This window comes from Toxorhynchites rutilus, chromosome 2 (genome assembly GCF_029784135.1).
Source record: "Toxorhynchites rutilus septentrionalis strain SRP chromosome 2, ASM2978413v1, whole genome shotgun sequence".
Lineage (NCBI taxonomy): Eukaryota > Metazoa > Arthropoda > Insecta > Diptera > Culicidae > Toxorhynchites > Toxorhynchites rutilus.
In genome coordinates, this window is record NC_073745.1 from 125940834 (window position 1) to 125957534 (window position 16701).

Here is a 16701-nt window from a genome sequence, read left to right on the forward strand (position 1 = left end):
CAGAGCTGTGCCATGGTACACTTGGCACGGTTGGCACAGCTGGCACGTTTGGTACAAATGGCACGGGTGGCACACATTGGCACAGTTGGCACAATTGGCACATTTGCTACACTTACTACGAATGGTATGTTTCAGTGCACAGATTCAAATCCCTATTTCTACTAAACGGTTCTGTTGCTTGCCCTGTTTGTATGTTTGTAAGCAGGGGATCGATTCAGTGCTGGTTTTTCAAAGGTAAAAATAATTATTGTTTCCCGTTTATTTCTCTGATTACTAGCGTACCGACAGACTGTTTGGGCCCCACAAAAAAAAACATCCGAATCGCGCTAGGCGACGAACTTAATGATAGATATTTTATCCCCTTCTTGTCAACACAACTTTATCTCTGCTTTGATTATAAAACTGCGTATTCTATATATAACTTCTCAATATCTTCCAAAATATAACCCAATATATAATATAACCCAAAAAATGACGGACTGCATATTTTCTCAAAATCCCATCAAAATGGGTATCAAATGAAAGGTCTTGACCAGTAGAACACAGTTATTTATAAAAAAAAAATTGTGGGTTATATCTATGATATAACCGCAAGCAACTACCTTAGCTTAGCAATCATTCGTTTGTATTGATTAAATTCTTGATTGAATGAAACAGTTTCCAAATTCAATTGAGTTCAATATATTTGCTCTGTGAGTGAAAAAAATGAACAAATGCCGTGTAAAGTCAATTCATTTATTGTGATTCATTGTTCTTCGTTACAAGTAAATTTAATGACGGACCTTTTACGTTTGGTATGATGACTAGAACAAAATATATGTACGGAAGAATTATCAAACGTTTGATGAACCAGCCTAAGGCTGAAAATCTTTCCAATAAAGACAAAAAAAATTATCAAACGATTATTTTATTTTACATTTCCCTCTGAAGTTTACATCCCAAAAGTGTACATACTTCTCGAATCTCGAATTTGCTTGAAACTGGGAAGTTCATTCGCTTCTAGTGGCTGCACGATTTTCCCAGGTTCCTAAGTTTAGAAGATCATGTTAGGACAGACATATTCCACTCTGCACAAAGGCAAGCGAGGACAAAAGTACTCGCAGTTTGCATTTATTTGCAGAGCCGATTTCCCCAGAAACCTCGGTTTTGAAGTCTGTGTTAGGGAAACACATTTCAATCGGAACAAAAATACCCCCGATTTGTATGAATTCGCAATGCCGATTTCCCCACGCTTCATGGATTTGAAGTCTGTGTTAGGGAAACACATTCCAGTCGGAACAAAAAAAAACCCCCGACTTGCATGAATTTGAAATACCGATTTCTCCAGGCACCTTGGTTTAGAAATCTCTATTAGGGAACACATTTCGGTGGGAACAAAAGCTCCCCCTACTTTCGTGTGTTCTTTTTCTTCTTTTTGGCTTTAAGAGGGTTTAAACTTCTCAGTTCACTCGCCTCTAGGCTCTTTCGTGTGTTTGCAATGCCGATTTCGCTGCTTGGTTTTAAAGTCTGTGTTAGGGAACATTTTTCGATGAGAACAAAAGTCCCCCTACTTTCATGTATTTGCAATGCCGATTTCCCCAAGGCTGCTTGGTTTTGATGGCTGTGTTAGGGAAACCGTAAATCGGGCCAATCAAAACGATGCAGTTAGGGCGTTTAGATAACGCCTAATATTTTACAGTTATTCAATTGTGTATCTAATGAAAAACAACATTTTGTTAGTTGCGTAGAAATATTCCCTATCAAGTGATGCAAACATCTCTCCTATCCAGTACGAAATGTTCGAGCTATAAGCATTCGAAATCTTTCATTTTTTCCTGCATGTTCTGTGTTTAGGTTTTAATTTTACCCTCCATATATTCCGGTTAAACGTAGTCCCACGTCAAAAATGCAAATACGAAATGGCCGCCACCACAAAATGGCGCCATATATTTTTTTTCAAAACCCCATCAATATGAGTATCAAATGAAAGGGCTTGACTAGCAGAACACAGTTATTTATGATAAATGCAAATTCAAAATGGCCACCACCTCAATATGGTATATTGAGGTGGTGGTGGTAAATATATGTTTTTAAAACCCTATCAATATGGGTATCAAATGAAACTGCTTGACTAGTAGAACACAGTTGTAACCCGCGACGCCGGGGAAGCGCGCGAGTTCGTCGCTACCGGAGGGTTTACGCAGGTAAGCGGTTGGCTTAAGCGCCACTCCCGCGAGGGAGACCAACCGCCGTGTTTTCGCTTTGCCCGGCGATGAGACACCCAACACCTAAGGGCGGGTTTGTCCTTTCCTTCCAAACCCCGGTTTGTTCCGCGACTTTCACCTGCGCTACAGTTGGACTCGCGACACCGTTTGTCCGCGTTCCGCAATTCCAACAACAGAAAATCCTTCAACCAGTCCAATTAATACCGATTATGCCGAAAAGTTCTCCTCACTGGACCAACTTAATTATGTCCGCTCCACCCACCTTGAAGAAACCAGTTTCAGAGACGTGAGCGGGGGTTGCAAAGCTTCACAAGAAGAGGAGTCCCAACCCTGGACTCGTGACCAACTGAAAAATTAATCGGTTTGTCGGGTTTTTAGGTTACACCGCCAGCCAGTAAATGTAGAGTCTTTTAGATCTACTCTATCTCAACAACATTTATTTATTTACATAAATTAACTCATTTAAACATTACACAACTAACTCGATCACGAAACTCATTCATAACATGAACCCAGAAAACGTTTAATGCATCATAAATTTAACTCTAAACATTACATTTTATTTGCTACGTATTACTATCGGCTTCGAACCCCCGACCCATAGCACTCGCGGTTCGACAAATAACTAACCGCTCCAGCCTCTTCCACGATTGAAGTAGGAATGGCGAGCATATCGGTGAATCCTCAGATCAGCGAAATACTAATTGGTACCGGAACTACGTAATAGTTAACGATGTTAACTATTCAGTAATTATACCGAAGTTCCTCTGTGTTTTTATTGGTCCGGCATTCAAACATTCGCGGGCGATACCCTTTAGCCTCCCGAGCACAGTTCAAGTCGAGGTGCTCGCCGGGTTTCGGAAGTTCAAGAATAAGAAAAACCCGCCGAAAGACTCTGCTGTTTGGAGGAAATATCCAAACGAAAATAATAGCAAAAAAAAGGAAAGCATGAGTCTTTCGGGGTGTTGGTATGTGGGTGTCTTGGCTAAAACAGCCGCCCAGTCACATTCTGTACCCTTTTATGACTAGTCGCTCAAATACCAAAAGAGGAGAGGCGCTCGCTCAGCCATTCATCCAAATAAATACAGAAAGAGAAGCTCAGATTAACACAACCGAGTTTGTGTTGAATCTGAACTTCAAAACTAAGAAACGAGGGGATTCCAAATACTCAAATACCGTACCGTGCTACACAGTTATTTTTGAAAAATTCAAATCCAAAATTGCCGCCACCACAAAATGGCGCCATATATTTTTTTTCGAAACCTCATCAATATGGCTACCAAATGGAAGGGCTTGATTAAAAGAACACAGTTATGTATAGAAAATGCAAATCCAAAATGACCGCCATCACAAAATAGCACCATATATATTTTTTCTAAAGCCCATCAATATGGGTATCAAATGAAAGGACTTTACTAGTACAACACAGTTATTTATGATAAATGCAAATACAAAATGGCCGCCACCACAAAATGGCGCCATGTATTATTTTCAAAACCCCATTAATATGAGTATCAAGTGAAAGTCGTCGAATATACAATATATAGAGACACTGGAACACCTCCGACGTCGAGTTTGTCTTGATAGAGGTAAACTGGCGCCAATAATATTGCAACACGACAACGCTCGTTCACACACTTCGCGTGTAACTGAGACTCTGAAAAACCTGAAGTTTGAATTAATTCCACCAATTCCCCGTATTTTCCCGACCTTGTGTCTTGCGATTTTTTTCCTCTACTAGAGAGAGAGAGAGACCTTAAGGATAATCATTACAGCTCTGACAATGAGGTGATAGCAGTTATCCCGTCCTGGATCCCAGAAAAGTCGGATGAATTTATCAGTGATGGTATGAAAAAACCTGTTACACGTTGGGAGAAATGTGTTATGCTTAAAGGCTGACTATGTCGAAAAATAATAAATGTTTTGAAGGTTAAGATTTGTTTTTTACTCAACCTTGCTATTTGTTTTTTTCGTTTTCTACAAGCGTGTATGTGCATTATTTATCAGCCTACACCAGTATGTTATTGAAAAAATCCTTCTGCGCATATGGTCGAATTTCAAAAATGACGGAGTTATTGTAAAACTATATATAAACAATTTCCCTAACTCTATGGTTAGTAACAGTTCGGCTGAAAAGATCATAAGGTTGACGTCTAGATGGCGCCTCTTGCAAAAATCTACTTGACTATCATAAAGCATCATCTATAAACGCTGTATTGGCGATCTAACGCAAAACGTAAACGATCGGTGAGACATCTAGATTTTGTTTATGAACTAAGAAAATGATGCTAATGTAACCTAAAACTCAAAAAACAAATCACGTATATTTTACTTCCGGGCTTTCCAAGGTAGTTCTCACATGCAGGAATCGTGCATTTTTCTACTTGTGTTTGATTGTGCTCTCGAATTTCCTTCTTTAATTCAACCATTGTCAACTTTTTTATAGTATTCACTACTGAAAGAGGTAAATAAATAACATGTTATATATAAAATTGCGCAGAATTAAATTTCTTACAAACTTATCGCAATCAAATAATCTTTTATGATTATAACATTGTAATTTATGGAAAGAACTACAAACCTTCCATAAGCTCACATGGCAAAATTTAAAACCATCATCACTTTCACCGCAGCGCCGCCTAGGTGTAGATTTGTACGTTAGATCGCCAATAGCCCTCGAAGGCAATTATGTTGAATAATAAAATTCAAATTTGTAAAAAAATAGTTTTACTGTGTTATCTTATAAACAATTACTCGCGGTAGACTCGATTTTAGAAGAGTGACAAATTTTTTGAGGAAAAGGATGGGATATAAGAGAATTGTTACAATGTTGAGAACACACTCAATTCCTAAATCTATTGTATATTTACATTTCAACTTATTTTACTGTTATTTTACTTATTTTACTTATTTTACTTATTTTACTGATCATTCAACAAGAGCCAAAGGTTGTACCGCTTATGACAACTCTACACGAGCTGATGATTGCGCCGGCTAGTGACCATTCTATCCTGGATTCCTCGAGTCGAGAAAGACGCACCACGCTAGATATGGGGTACAGACTAGGGGGGCGTTGCTGATTAATGGTCAGCTGCATCCCAATAGGAGGTATCCCGTGTCGGGCACACGTACAGAGCATCGAAGACTGCAACATACCAATTATGAGAACACTTGTAATACTAACCTCGAGCCAACCGCGAGTAATCGGTTACATATTACTAACATAGTTGTAAGCAAACATTGTCGAAATATTGAACTCCCGGCCCCGTTAGGCTGACGCCATATGAGCCTTAATAAAAATATATATTTTGGATAAAAAAATATTTTACTGTTTATAGCAAGGGGGCCAATTGCACGCAATGGAAGAGAAGGAGGGTATAAGTGTAAGGTTGATGAATAAATTCAACTAAAAGACGAAGCTAGCCTTTCTCATGATGTTTTCCTTCTTACTGTTGATTAAAACATGTAATTCAGAATCCGGAATCACAAAACCAGTTGTTTTTCGAGATTGGTTGAAGGTACGAAACATGTTCTAGTATCAAAATACAGATAATTTATTGTTCTTTCAGAAAAAAATATATTAAAAAATTATTCCATTACGCTTTGAAAATGTGTACGTTATATCGAGGTAAAATGTACGTTATATCCAGTGACGTTAAATCGAAGGCACGTTATAACGAGGGTACTCTATATCGAAGTTTCGCTGTATTTGGGACATGTAATCAAGGTCTAACCGAGCCAACACATCTCTCACCGACACATTGCGCTGTCTTCCTCGGGCGCGAAGGGAGTTTTCTAAATTCGATCTGGCGACAAGATACACGGGTTGTTTTAAAAACTCGTTAATTGGAGAGCTTGTGAAGATTCTGGATGTTAGACAACTGCATTCAGCATCTTTGGAAGACAATAAAACAGTTTATATGCCCTCACACTCTTTTCGGGTGACTTTCGTCGGTTCTTTTCTCCTAAACTACGTGAAAGTAGAAAATTTTTTTTCGGTGCACCTGTTTGTACCGCTGGTTTACCATTGCACCAATTGCAAAAAAAAACTTGGACATTCTTTCACCCATTATGGCAACAAGTTTCGTTGTGGAAGATACACCTCGCACGAATAAACAACGGCCACAAACGAGGAAACAAGGGAAAATAAACATGATTACTTATATCAACCAAATTAACGCTGTTTAACCGCTCTACAATTAGTTCTTAGACACCCAACTCCTATCTTTTGAAAATTTCTCTATAATATGTTTCCAAACAAATCCTGGAGATTTATAGTGAAGGATAATTAACCTTAGAATTTAAAGCATCTAAAAAACAAACGAAGAAGAAAAAGAAATTAAAAAGACAATTGTCTTGAAGAGAAAATATTATACAAAATGTATTAAGAAGGGACCCCTGTCGAAAAATAATGAATTTTCGTTATTTTTTTTACAGATGTTAGGAATACAGTCGGGTATTTTGGTTATTGTTAAAGTTATATTTGTAAATGCATTTATCATTTTTCGAGTTTACAAATGATGTTTATTATGCTGTTAACAGCTGAATACCTTACTGGTGGTTCGGTTCTGAAGAAACGGAGTGCCGCAGAACGATGAATATTTTAAAACTTTAGGCCAATATCTAAAGCATTACATAGGGGTTTTTAAAAATTCCGGAAATTGCCGAAATAGCGACCATTTTTGCTAAAAATGAGTTATTTTGCATGACAAATCGCAGTTTATAAGCTCATAAAAAATCGAAAAATTAGATATTAAAACGGCTATGTAAGAATTTAGATAAATCATTTTCACATGCTCATAAAAAAAAACTCAGCCAAATCGGTCGAGTAGATCCTGAGATATCGATACCACCATCTGAAAAAACATGGTTTCGAGAAAAACACGTTCAACAATTCGCACAGTAATACTTAATATATCCCTTGAGGTGACCTCATACTTTCGGCTGTAACTTTCCAACGAAATCAAACATCGAACTATTCGTTCAGGACATAAGCTTCCCAAAAATGCAAAAGTATTAAAGTATGGATGTCCACTGTGCCATGTCCCGTGCCATGGCACGCCATTTCTGTGCCATTTTTGTTTGGCACGGCACGGCCCCTGTGCAAAACCGCACGCACTCTATCCACCTGTTAAATTTTACCAATGTTTTTTTTAAGTTAGATACATAGGGTTCAGCAATAGAAAAATATTACATTATAAAAAATCCAAGTTGAGCCTTACTTTTTGAGATCCAAATCACCCCGTATGTCCAACTCACCCCGTATTACCCTACATAGAATACATACAGGGTGGGCCATTTAAAGTGGAAGCATCTGGCAACCCCATAACTTTTGACAGAGATGTCAGATTAACAAATGTCATACCACGTTGGAAGCGTCATTTCAGTACAATTTTAATCATGGAACAATACACACCTAAACAACGCGCTGAAATTGTTCAGCTGTACATTCAAAATAACTTCTCAATTGTGTTAACTGCGTGGAAAAATAAAAATAAAGTTAAAACATCGCCTGGAGACAACACTATACGTCGATTATACGCCAAATTTATATCGTCTGGTAGTGTTGGTAATGCCAGTCATCTGTCCAGACAACGACCAAGACGTTTCGACGAGAATATTGATGCCGTTCGAGCCAGTGTTGCAGAGACTCCATCGACATCAGGTCGCCATCGTTCGCAAGAGTTAGGCATCGCTCGAACCACTCTCCGACGCATAATTTGTGTTGATTTGAAAATGTTTCCGTATAAAATTCAATGCCACGACCAAATTATTGCGCGAAATGTTCCCCGGAAGATTAATATCGAAAAACGGCGATTATGACTGGCCACCGAGATCACCTGATTTGACGCCTCCTGACTTTTTTATGGGGATATTTAAAATCCAAGGTATACACTGGTAAACCAAGGACCCTGGCTGCGCTGAAAGACAATATCCGACAAGAAATTGCTCCCATATCGGCCGAAACATTGGGCAAAGTGATGGAAAATGCCGAAAAAAGGGCACATTTTGCGGTCAAGGCCAGAGGCGGTCATTTACGAGATATCATAATCAAAAAGTAGTTAGAACAAATCTCCTTGGACCAAAATAAATGAATTTCAAAAAAAATATTTTAAATTCCACTTCTTTACTTTGCTATTGCAAAAACAAATCCTTCCACTTTAAATGGCCCACCCTGTATTTGATACGGAAAAGTAAATTTCAATTTATAATTTTTAATTTCAAAGTATGATCAATCCATCAATCCATTGTCATTATCCTTTACCAGAAACGGAACACAAAGCTTAATGCAGTCAACGCGAATAGTAAACTAATGTTATTATGAATCTGCGGATCAGTTAACCCTTTGTGGACCCTGGAAACTATATTGTGTGGATATAATTTTTTTTTCGCTGCACTTGGTATATTATTATTTCAATATTTTACTCAATCAAAAACTTCTAAAGGTATCTGACAGTACTCTGATTTTTTTGGGCTGCTAAAAATGTCCGATAATCATTGGGGAGACATTTCCATCTAACAAAACCACTATAGAGCGTCGGCAGAAATTTCTATTTATATTCGTTCAAAATGCAACAAGTTGAAAAGTTTTTTACTGTAGGTGTACTATTTAGGATCTACTTTGTAAGATCATGTAGTTTTTTCAATATAATAAATGGTGTGGGGTAGAAGTACCTATCATCGCAAAAGGACCTATTATGGTAATACGAATGAGTTTTTTATATGTTTAGGAAACATTACTTATTTTAAAAGGATCTAATAAATTTTAACCATCAGAAATCTCTTCTTCGTCGATTTTGATACTTGATTCCATGCGAAACATTGTTCTTTTGTTAAAAAAATTAGTTTGAAATAGTGTGTCCCATTGATGCTTGCTTTTTAGCATTTTGCTAAGGAATATGCGATCAAAATAATGAGATGTTTATGCTGCGAAGTGGCTGTTTTGATGCAAGCACAGTGTAGACGCATACATTACAACCTTCTTGATACTGCAATTCGACCAATTCATGCAATTTTATCGAAATAAACATGTATTCTCGTGTTACCATAATTGGTACAATTTTACATCTACGTGCCAATTATCGCAATATCGAAAGTTGCCTTATTCCTATTATCAAAATCAAAAGATTCTGCTATGTTCCTATTATGATTGTACGTTGTTATGCTATTATGGTTTTAACTCTATATAGTCATAGTTAACTGAGGATAGTCAGCTGACTATCTGACTGACTATATCCGTATCCAGTTAGTAATGACTTTTGGCTTCTTCACGCAGTTTCTCCCAAAACGCCAAAACGACTGAACAGTCAGTCGGGCGTTTAGTCGCTATCTCCCTCTACCGACTCGACTATATCATTTCATTCTTCCCTGTCAAATTGTCCTCATTGCATTTTGAAGTGACTTCGCCCAAAACGAATTCGTTCCTCTCTTTCTCTCTACCATGTACGTGTGCATGCATTGATGTTCGAGTTCAACGTGGTTTAAAATACGCTACAGGTGAGCTAGATTATTTTGTATCGTACACAAAAAATACTCACACGTATAAAATAGCGTGCAGTGTGTGTGCGCTGTTTTGCACGCTATTTACTAATACTAACACGAGGACCTTCATAGCATACTTGATAAATGTCTATGTTCTTTGGTTTGAGTTCACGACGGGTAGACAATAAACCGTCCATTGATGGGGTAACTACTTTTTTGCATCAGAAATCAAGTTTTCGTTCCTCTTTATATGGACGTAAAATAAGATTGCGTACACGAGTATAAAATTAGTGTCAAAGGGAGATAGAAGTGTGGATTGAAGTCAGTTGAATGAAGATTTGTATTCATTAGTCGCGTCAGTTAAGGTGAAGGTGGAAGCTAGCCATTGTAGTAGTATAGGTAAACCCTCGTGTAAAAATGGGGTAATAGTGTTTGTGAGAGAAGAGCAAAGCACACGTAAATAGATCAATTCTCTTATCAGACTGTGTGGCGCTTCATTGACACGAGTCTTTGAATACATTTGAAAAAAAAACAAATAACAATTCAATACTAAAGTAAAATGTATGAACGATATGTTCCGATGAACAATTGCAAATATAAATATATATAGAAGGTGCATTTGCATATGATTCTGATTATACGCGAGCGTAACATGAGCAAATTTATAACACATGCGAATTGGGGCACTTTTGGTATTAACAAGTTCTTCCGCATAGTAACTCGATGTTGATAATTCCTTAATATTTTCCTTCGTTGATCGTATTGTTTTCACATATTCACGTTGGAAAGCCTTAACCCTTCTCTTCGTTGGCCGAGGCATTTAGATTGAATTTAATACTTTTCCGTTTACTGTTTTTGAAAGCATAGGCAGTCGTGGCAGTGTTCCGAGCTCTGCAATACAATTTTCTTACCCAATGTTAAAGTTGCTAAAATTTACATTATAGACCCATTAAACGTAAAAATAATAATTGTATTGATATCAACACAATTTTATTCTATTGATTTTCATGACATGGGACGCTATGACTCCGGAATAACATTTTATTGAGTGGTTTTTATAGCTGTTTCGATAATGTTGTTTGGCATCAGTGTCAAAAAATAACGATGCTTCCACCAATACAAACAAAACCATTGCAGAAGATTGAAAAACGAAAATTTAACTTTCAGAGCACTTGCTCGAGTTTTCCGACGTTCTTCACTATACGGTGCGAAAGCAGATGAAAATTTAATATCTTGTGAGTAATCGATTAGAGTTTGGTTGATATTACTTGATGGGAAGTGTGCGAAAACGATCATTTTCTTCACACTGTTTCGCAAAATTATTGATTTTCGGGCGAGAGGTGAGGGAAGGAGATGAAAGAAATGAGCGCCATTGTGGCAGCCATTTGTGGCTAGCTTCCACCTTCACCTTAAAATAACCACTGACTGGACTAGTTCACCAGTCATCCTCGCTAGTCAACGCTAGTTTTATAGTCAAGTCGCTTTTTGTTGGCGACGACTGCTGAAGCAGTTCAAGTCGAAGCGAAGCTACGGAGAGTAGAGTCGGTCTTTATTTTTCACCTTCGAAGATTTCGGGCCCTGATCAGTAGTGTTGTGAAATAGCATATGTGTGTCCGACCGAAACATATTTGTTTGATCCACTCTGTCCAAAAATTAAATCTTAAGTGAATGGGTTAATATCCTTCGTTCAGTTCCTGAAGAGATGCAAAAACTGCATCACAACCCTCACGCCTTTGATGATTCTCTTGTCAGCTAGCAGATAGACCTAGCAACGAGGAGCAGGTAGTTATTTTATAACCGGGAAGCACATAACAACAGTCTAATCTAGAGACGAAACAGATGTTCGGTATCCTGTCTATCCGGTCGGATACCGGTAATTAGAAAAAAAAACAATAATTTCTCATTAACACTCCTATACTCGCGCTTGGTCTGTCAGACCGAGAAATCATTAATTCGTCCATTTCTTAGAAAAGATCAACACTACGACTTTGCGATTCTCTCTAGCTTCGTTATTCGTCGTTCATCATCGTTTAGTGTATCGCATGTATTGGATCCATATATTGACTGTTCGTCGATAGATTAGATTCATTCGTTCAAAAGCAAAATATAAATGATCGACTTTCGTATAGTTATTCGCTAAATATAATGGTCGTACATATACACACTTGTGGAAGAATTGTAAAAAGTAAACTATAAACTAATCGGTGGCTTATGGTAATTTTTAACAGTTACAGTTTCGTTTTTTTTTATAATGGACAATATCGACAAGATACAAGAAAAAGAAAAGGAAGTTTCTAAAACCCTTTTATATCATCTTTTTATGCCCTATCTAAAAAAGACATTAATTCTTAGTTTACCATGAATACAGAGACAAAGAATATTAGAAATATGCAAACTTTATATTCCAGAACCTTTATCATCTGGTAATTATCTAGAAGGTGTTTATACATTCTTCTCTTCGATAAAAGACCCGAAAACACGCAACAACTACATGAAATGTAAAAAAAAAATATGTTTGTTTCGAGCATGCAGTTATGCTATGTTTGATTCTTACTCCAATGAAACCACAATCGAATTATACGTTTTTATGTTATTTTATAGCTCTTTATACTTCCATGAATTATATTCAGTTGCTTACATTTAATTAATAACAGTGAAAAATTCGATTTTGTTATTTGCGTTGGAGTATCAAAAATTATTGTGTTTTGAGGAGGCTAAATTAGATGTCTATTAAAACATAATAAAGACGAAGAAAACATATTTTTGGAGTTTTTCCATTCAATCATACCCTCTTCTTCAAATAAATGCCTATAAAGCCTGAAAAATACACAATGGCAACATTACAGAGAAGTTCAATTTTCGGTCTGTGACACCGTGCGCGAGTATACGTGTTATGCTTTTGCACGCGAGTACAGGAGGGTTAACAGAAGATGAATCATACTTGTAATGCTTGTTAATTCTTTTCTGATTTGTAGTTAATTGAGTGTACCCTCTCTCAGATTATCATACTGGAAGTTCTTAATTTTTTTAATTTTGAATACAAATAAGTGGTTAATGTTCTTTGCATATTAAAATTATGTGGCACAAAATCTGTCTGGAAGCCCATGGTTATCGTAAGAGAAAGTCGATTGAGAGACTTGACTTAGGCAAAAATTGCCAAATAATGAATAATAAATAATGAGTCTTGTACAGAATTAATTGGAATTTTGAAAACTGCTTTTTGATTTGAGCTTAATCGCATTATTGACTTGATTAATAAAACACTGCGTTAATCTATAAACTCTTAAAAAACGGAAAAAACCATTTTTCTAGAAATATTGTTTTGATTTTTGCATAACCAAAGGCGTAATAAAGCCAATTTACAAGGCAGTGCTTTTGGGGTTAACAGCCACCAATTTTTTCAACTGTTTCAATAGTTAATTTTTTTTCAAATGTAAATATATATTATTCCTAGTGTAAGGATTACATTCTCTGAAGTTGGATTCGATTCGTTGCCTAGTTTCAACGGTCCGTTAAAGTTATTTTTTTTTATATATACCACCTCTGTATTGTTTCTAGATCCACTTTTCTTCGTTAAATGACATTAACTGTTTTCAAACAAAATGCTTGATTTCATTGTCTGATTTTTAGAAAACTCAAACAGCCAGCCAGCTTTAATAAAATTACTCGAGTAGATTCACAAACGAAATTTTATATGAATATGGAGATAACGTAAATGGAATTGGGAAGAAAATATTCAGCTCCCGGACAATGTTGAAAAAAAAACGAAGAATTCAAAAGAAATCGTTACCATTGATGAGTATTGTAATATGATCACGCTTAAACCCAACTCATCACTTATACTATTTCGTTTACTATTTATGATTGTATAACTCGACGCGCACCAAGGGCAGCGGCGAGTTTGTCTTCCTTCCGCCCCGCTGCGAGTTTAGCTAGCAGCAGAAATTTAACCAAACATGTGGCGCGCATCCGGCACACATGTTTCAGCACTTTCTTTTCCTATTTACTTTGACCCACAAAGAAGTGCTTTCTCTCTCTCTCCGAAGAACGCGTCTGACCAAGGCCATCACAGCCCACTCTAACTGCTGGTGCGATGCTCCGCCCAGCATAATTTGTAAATATTCTGTGTAGAGTTTAAGCCTATTTTTGTAAACTAGTATTTAAGCCCCGAGAGTCTTTTCTTTGAATACAGAAGTCAGTTGACAGAATACAGTAGAGAGGCGACGCTTGTACGAATAGCGTTTGTGTTTATTAATTTACCAAATCCGAAAGTCGACGCCACTGAATGGCGTAAGTTCCTTCTTCACGTTTACATGGCGACCAGTGACACCGAGTCACGAGTGAACCGACAGATCCGATGCTGTTATCGCGTATTAAAGTGAATTTAAACGCAGAGTTTAGAGCCTACTGAGCAGAGGCAATGGTGAACTGCAAAGTTTAAAGCCTTTTAAAAACAAGAAGAAGAAGAAGCCTACTGTTGTGTTGTGTTGTGTGTGTTAGGTCCCAACCAACCGGGTACGGTGTGAATATGAATCATTTAAGCTAAGAAAAATTCGCTAAATGAACTTTTAAACCAACCGGACGCAGTGCAAGTGTGAATAAATTGAGTAACGAAACATTCAGCGAAAAGATGGTGAAAGTGAAAATCGGCAAAGCGGGGAAGAAATTGGACCCCAGCGGAAACTATTGAAGCCGTTTACGAAAAATTAGAATCGCAGACACAAGTGAAATCGTGAAGCTGACAGTAGCCACCTGGCCAACCAGGATAAATAGCAGTTACAAGCCAAGCAGTATTTCAAAAAAAAAAAAAAAAAAATGAACATCGATTTGGATCCAACTGGACACCCCTGAGATCTGACGGACGCAGAGGCACCCACGCCCCCCCCCCACCCCCGAGAAGAGGACACTTGCGGAGAAAACGTGGCGTAAGTCAGACTCGAGTTAGTCTAATCCTTTTATATACGGATATCATGTAATAAATTTATAGTCGAGGCACAAAATATTTTTTATCGTAATACCCACGCGGCAGTAGGAATAGGTAGTAGGAATTAGAAAAAAAAAAAAAGCAATTACAATACCCACAAAATTGGTTTTACATATGTACCGTTGAAAATGGGGTTATTTAATACCAAACCCGTTAGTAACACGGGCGACGCTCAAATCCAAATTTTAAATCACCTAGAGAACCACAGTGTAATGCACGAAGCTCAAGGAGCGATTATCTGCGTCACACTTGCCCTCATATCCATACTACTAATTTCGAAAATATACAAAGCATATAAGGCATGCATGAATGCACATGCTATGCAAGCGGCAAAAGCTCACGCAGCCGTAGTCGACACCGTCTAAAAGAATTCGAAAATTTTAAAACATGCGTTCGAACGCAGCCTCAGCATAATAAATTCTTTACCGATAACCATTTTTCCTTGTCTCCTTGAATGGACGAAGTAACAAAGCTCATCCAATTGAATATACAAAAACTAAAACATATACACCTGACTATACAACAGGAACTGGTCAGAAAACTAAGGAAAAGTACCTTAGCCAAACGCCTCACGGAAGCGGAAGCGCTTGTGAAACAGATTAAAAAAATTGTCGTCTACGTTACTAGACACAACCCACGGCTCAGAAATCATAAAAATAACCGAAAAGGCGGACCAACTTTTGAACGCAATTAAGGCGTCAATCGAAAAGGGTAGACCAAGAACACTCAAGGAAATTGCGCTAGCCGTCCTATTTTGCCTCAGGTTACAAAGAAAACCGAAAATGGCTAGCATACTCGAAATAATCAAGACTACATCGTCTATAGTTCCGCAATTCGACGGAAACATAGACAAACTGAAAGCCTTCGCTGACGCTTTAAACTTGGTGAAAACATTTGAAACACCGGAAAACAAAGCAACCATAATTAACGTCATACTAACCAAACTAGAGGGACGGGCGAGAAATGCATTCACTGAAACACCGACATCGGTGAGCGAGATAAGCAAAATTTTAAAAGCTAAAATAACGACCAGCCCACCGGAACAAGTTCTAGCTAAAATGGCTAACTTGAAACAAAACGGTGGAATCGAACAATTTTGCCTGGATTTAGAAAAATTGGTGTTCAGTTTGGAAACAGCGTACACCGCTAAAGAAATTCCGCCCCAAGTTGCCAAATCTATGGCAAACAAAGAAGGCGTCAAACATTTAGCCGGAGGGTTAAAAAACGAAAAAACCTCGCTCATCATAAGAGCAGGGAATTTCAATTCATACTCCGACGCGATGACTAAAGCGTTGGAGGAAAACTTAAATAATGCGAGCGCATCAGTATTTGCATACTCGCAAACCAACAGAAACGCCAACCGTTTCAACAACAACGTTGACACACATTATAATAATTACAGGCGCAGGCCAAACGACTTCCATAACCGCGGTAGAAACCAAAACAATTTCAACCGCAACAATTTCAACCAAAATAATTTCCAAAACCAACCGCGTAATAACTATAACCGTTTTGGCCAGCAAAACCAAGTTCGAGACCAATTCTCAAACATAAACCCACAGCGAAATAACAACAACAACAATAGGCGGAATACAAATTTTAACCGCCCTCAGCAATACATCCGCCTAACGGGAAACGAGTCACAACCGACGGACGCCCTCCAGTCCGAACCGGCATTGACATTGGAGGAAAACAAACATTACGGAGACCAACATTAAATATTTTTAAATGCGACGTGAATTGTTCAATGTTCGTTACACTATACTTACAAATGTCAAGCAAACCATGTATATTAATAATTGATACAGGCGCTGACATCTCAATAGTAAAAGAAGAAAAAATTAACGGAAAACAATTAATACACCCCGGAAATAGATGCATTATTAATGGAGTTACGGAGGGAAAAACCGAATCCATAGCGAGCACAAATACAAATATCATTTTTGACGATATCCAAATTCCACACCAATTTCAAATCGTCAACAACAAGTTTCCTATAATTGCAGATGGCATTTTAGGCAGAGATTTCCT

General features: G+C 37.6%; 1 protein-coding gene across 1 annotated transcript; it reads left to right on the forward strand.

The window, feature by feature from the left end:
* The first annotated feature begins 15452 nt into the window (after positions 1-15452).
* LOC129766102 (probable cyclin-dependent serine/threonine-protein kinase DDB_G0292550) lies at positions 15453-16388 on the forward strand. The gene has a single exon (XM_055766559.1). The coding sequence runs from the start codon at positions 15453-15455 to the stop codon at positions 16386-16388; it is 936 nt and encodes a 311-aa protein (XP_055622534.1).
* Positions 16389-16701: the final 313 nt, after the last annotated feature.

Coding starts and splice junctions, on each gene's coding strand:
- LOC129766102 (XM_055766559.1), top strand. CDS start 15,453: ATGGCTAGCATACTCGAAATAATCAAGACTACATCGTCTATAGTTCCG.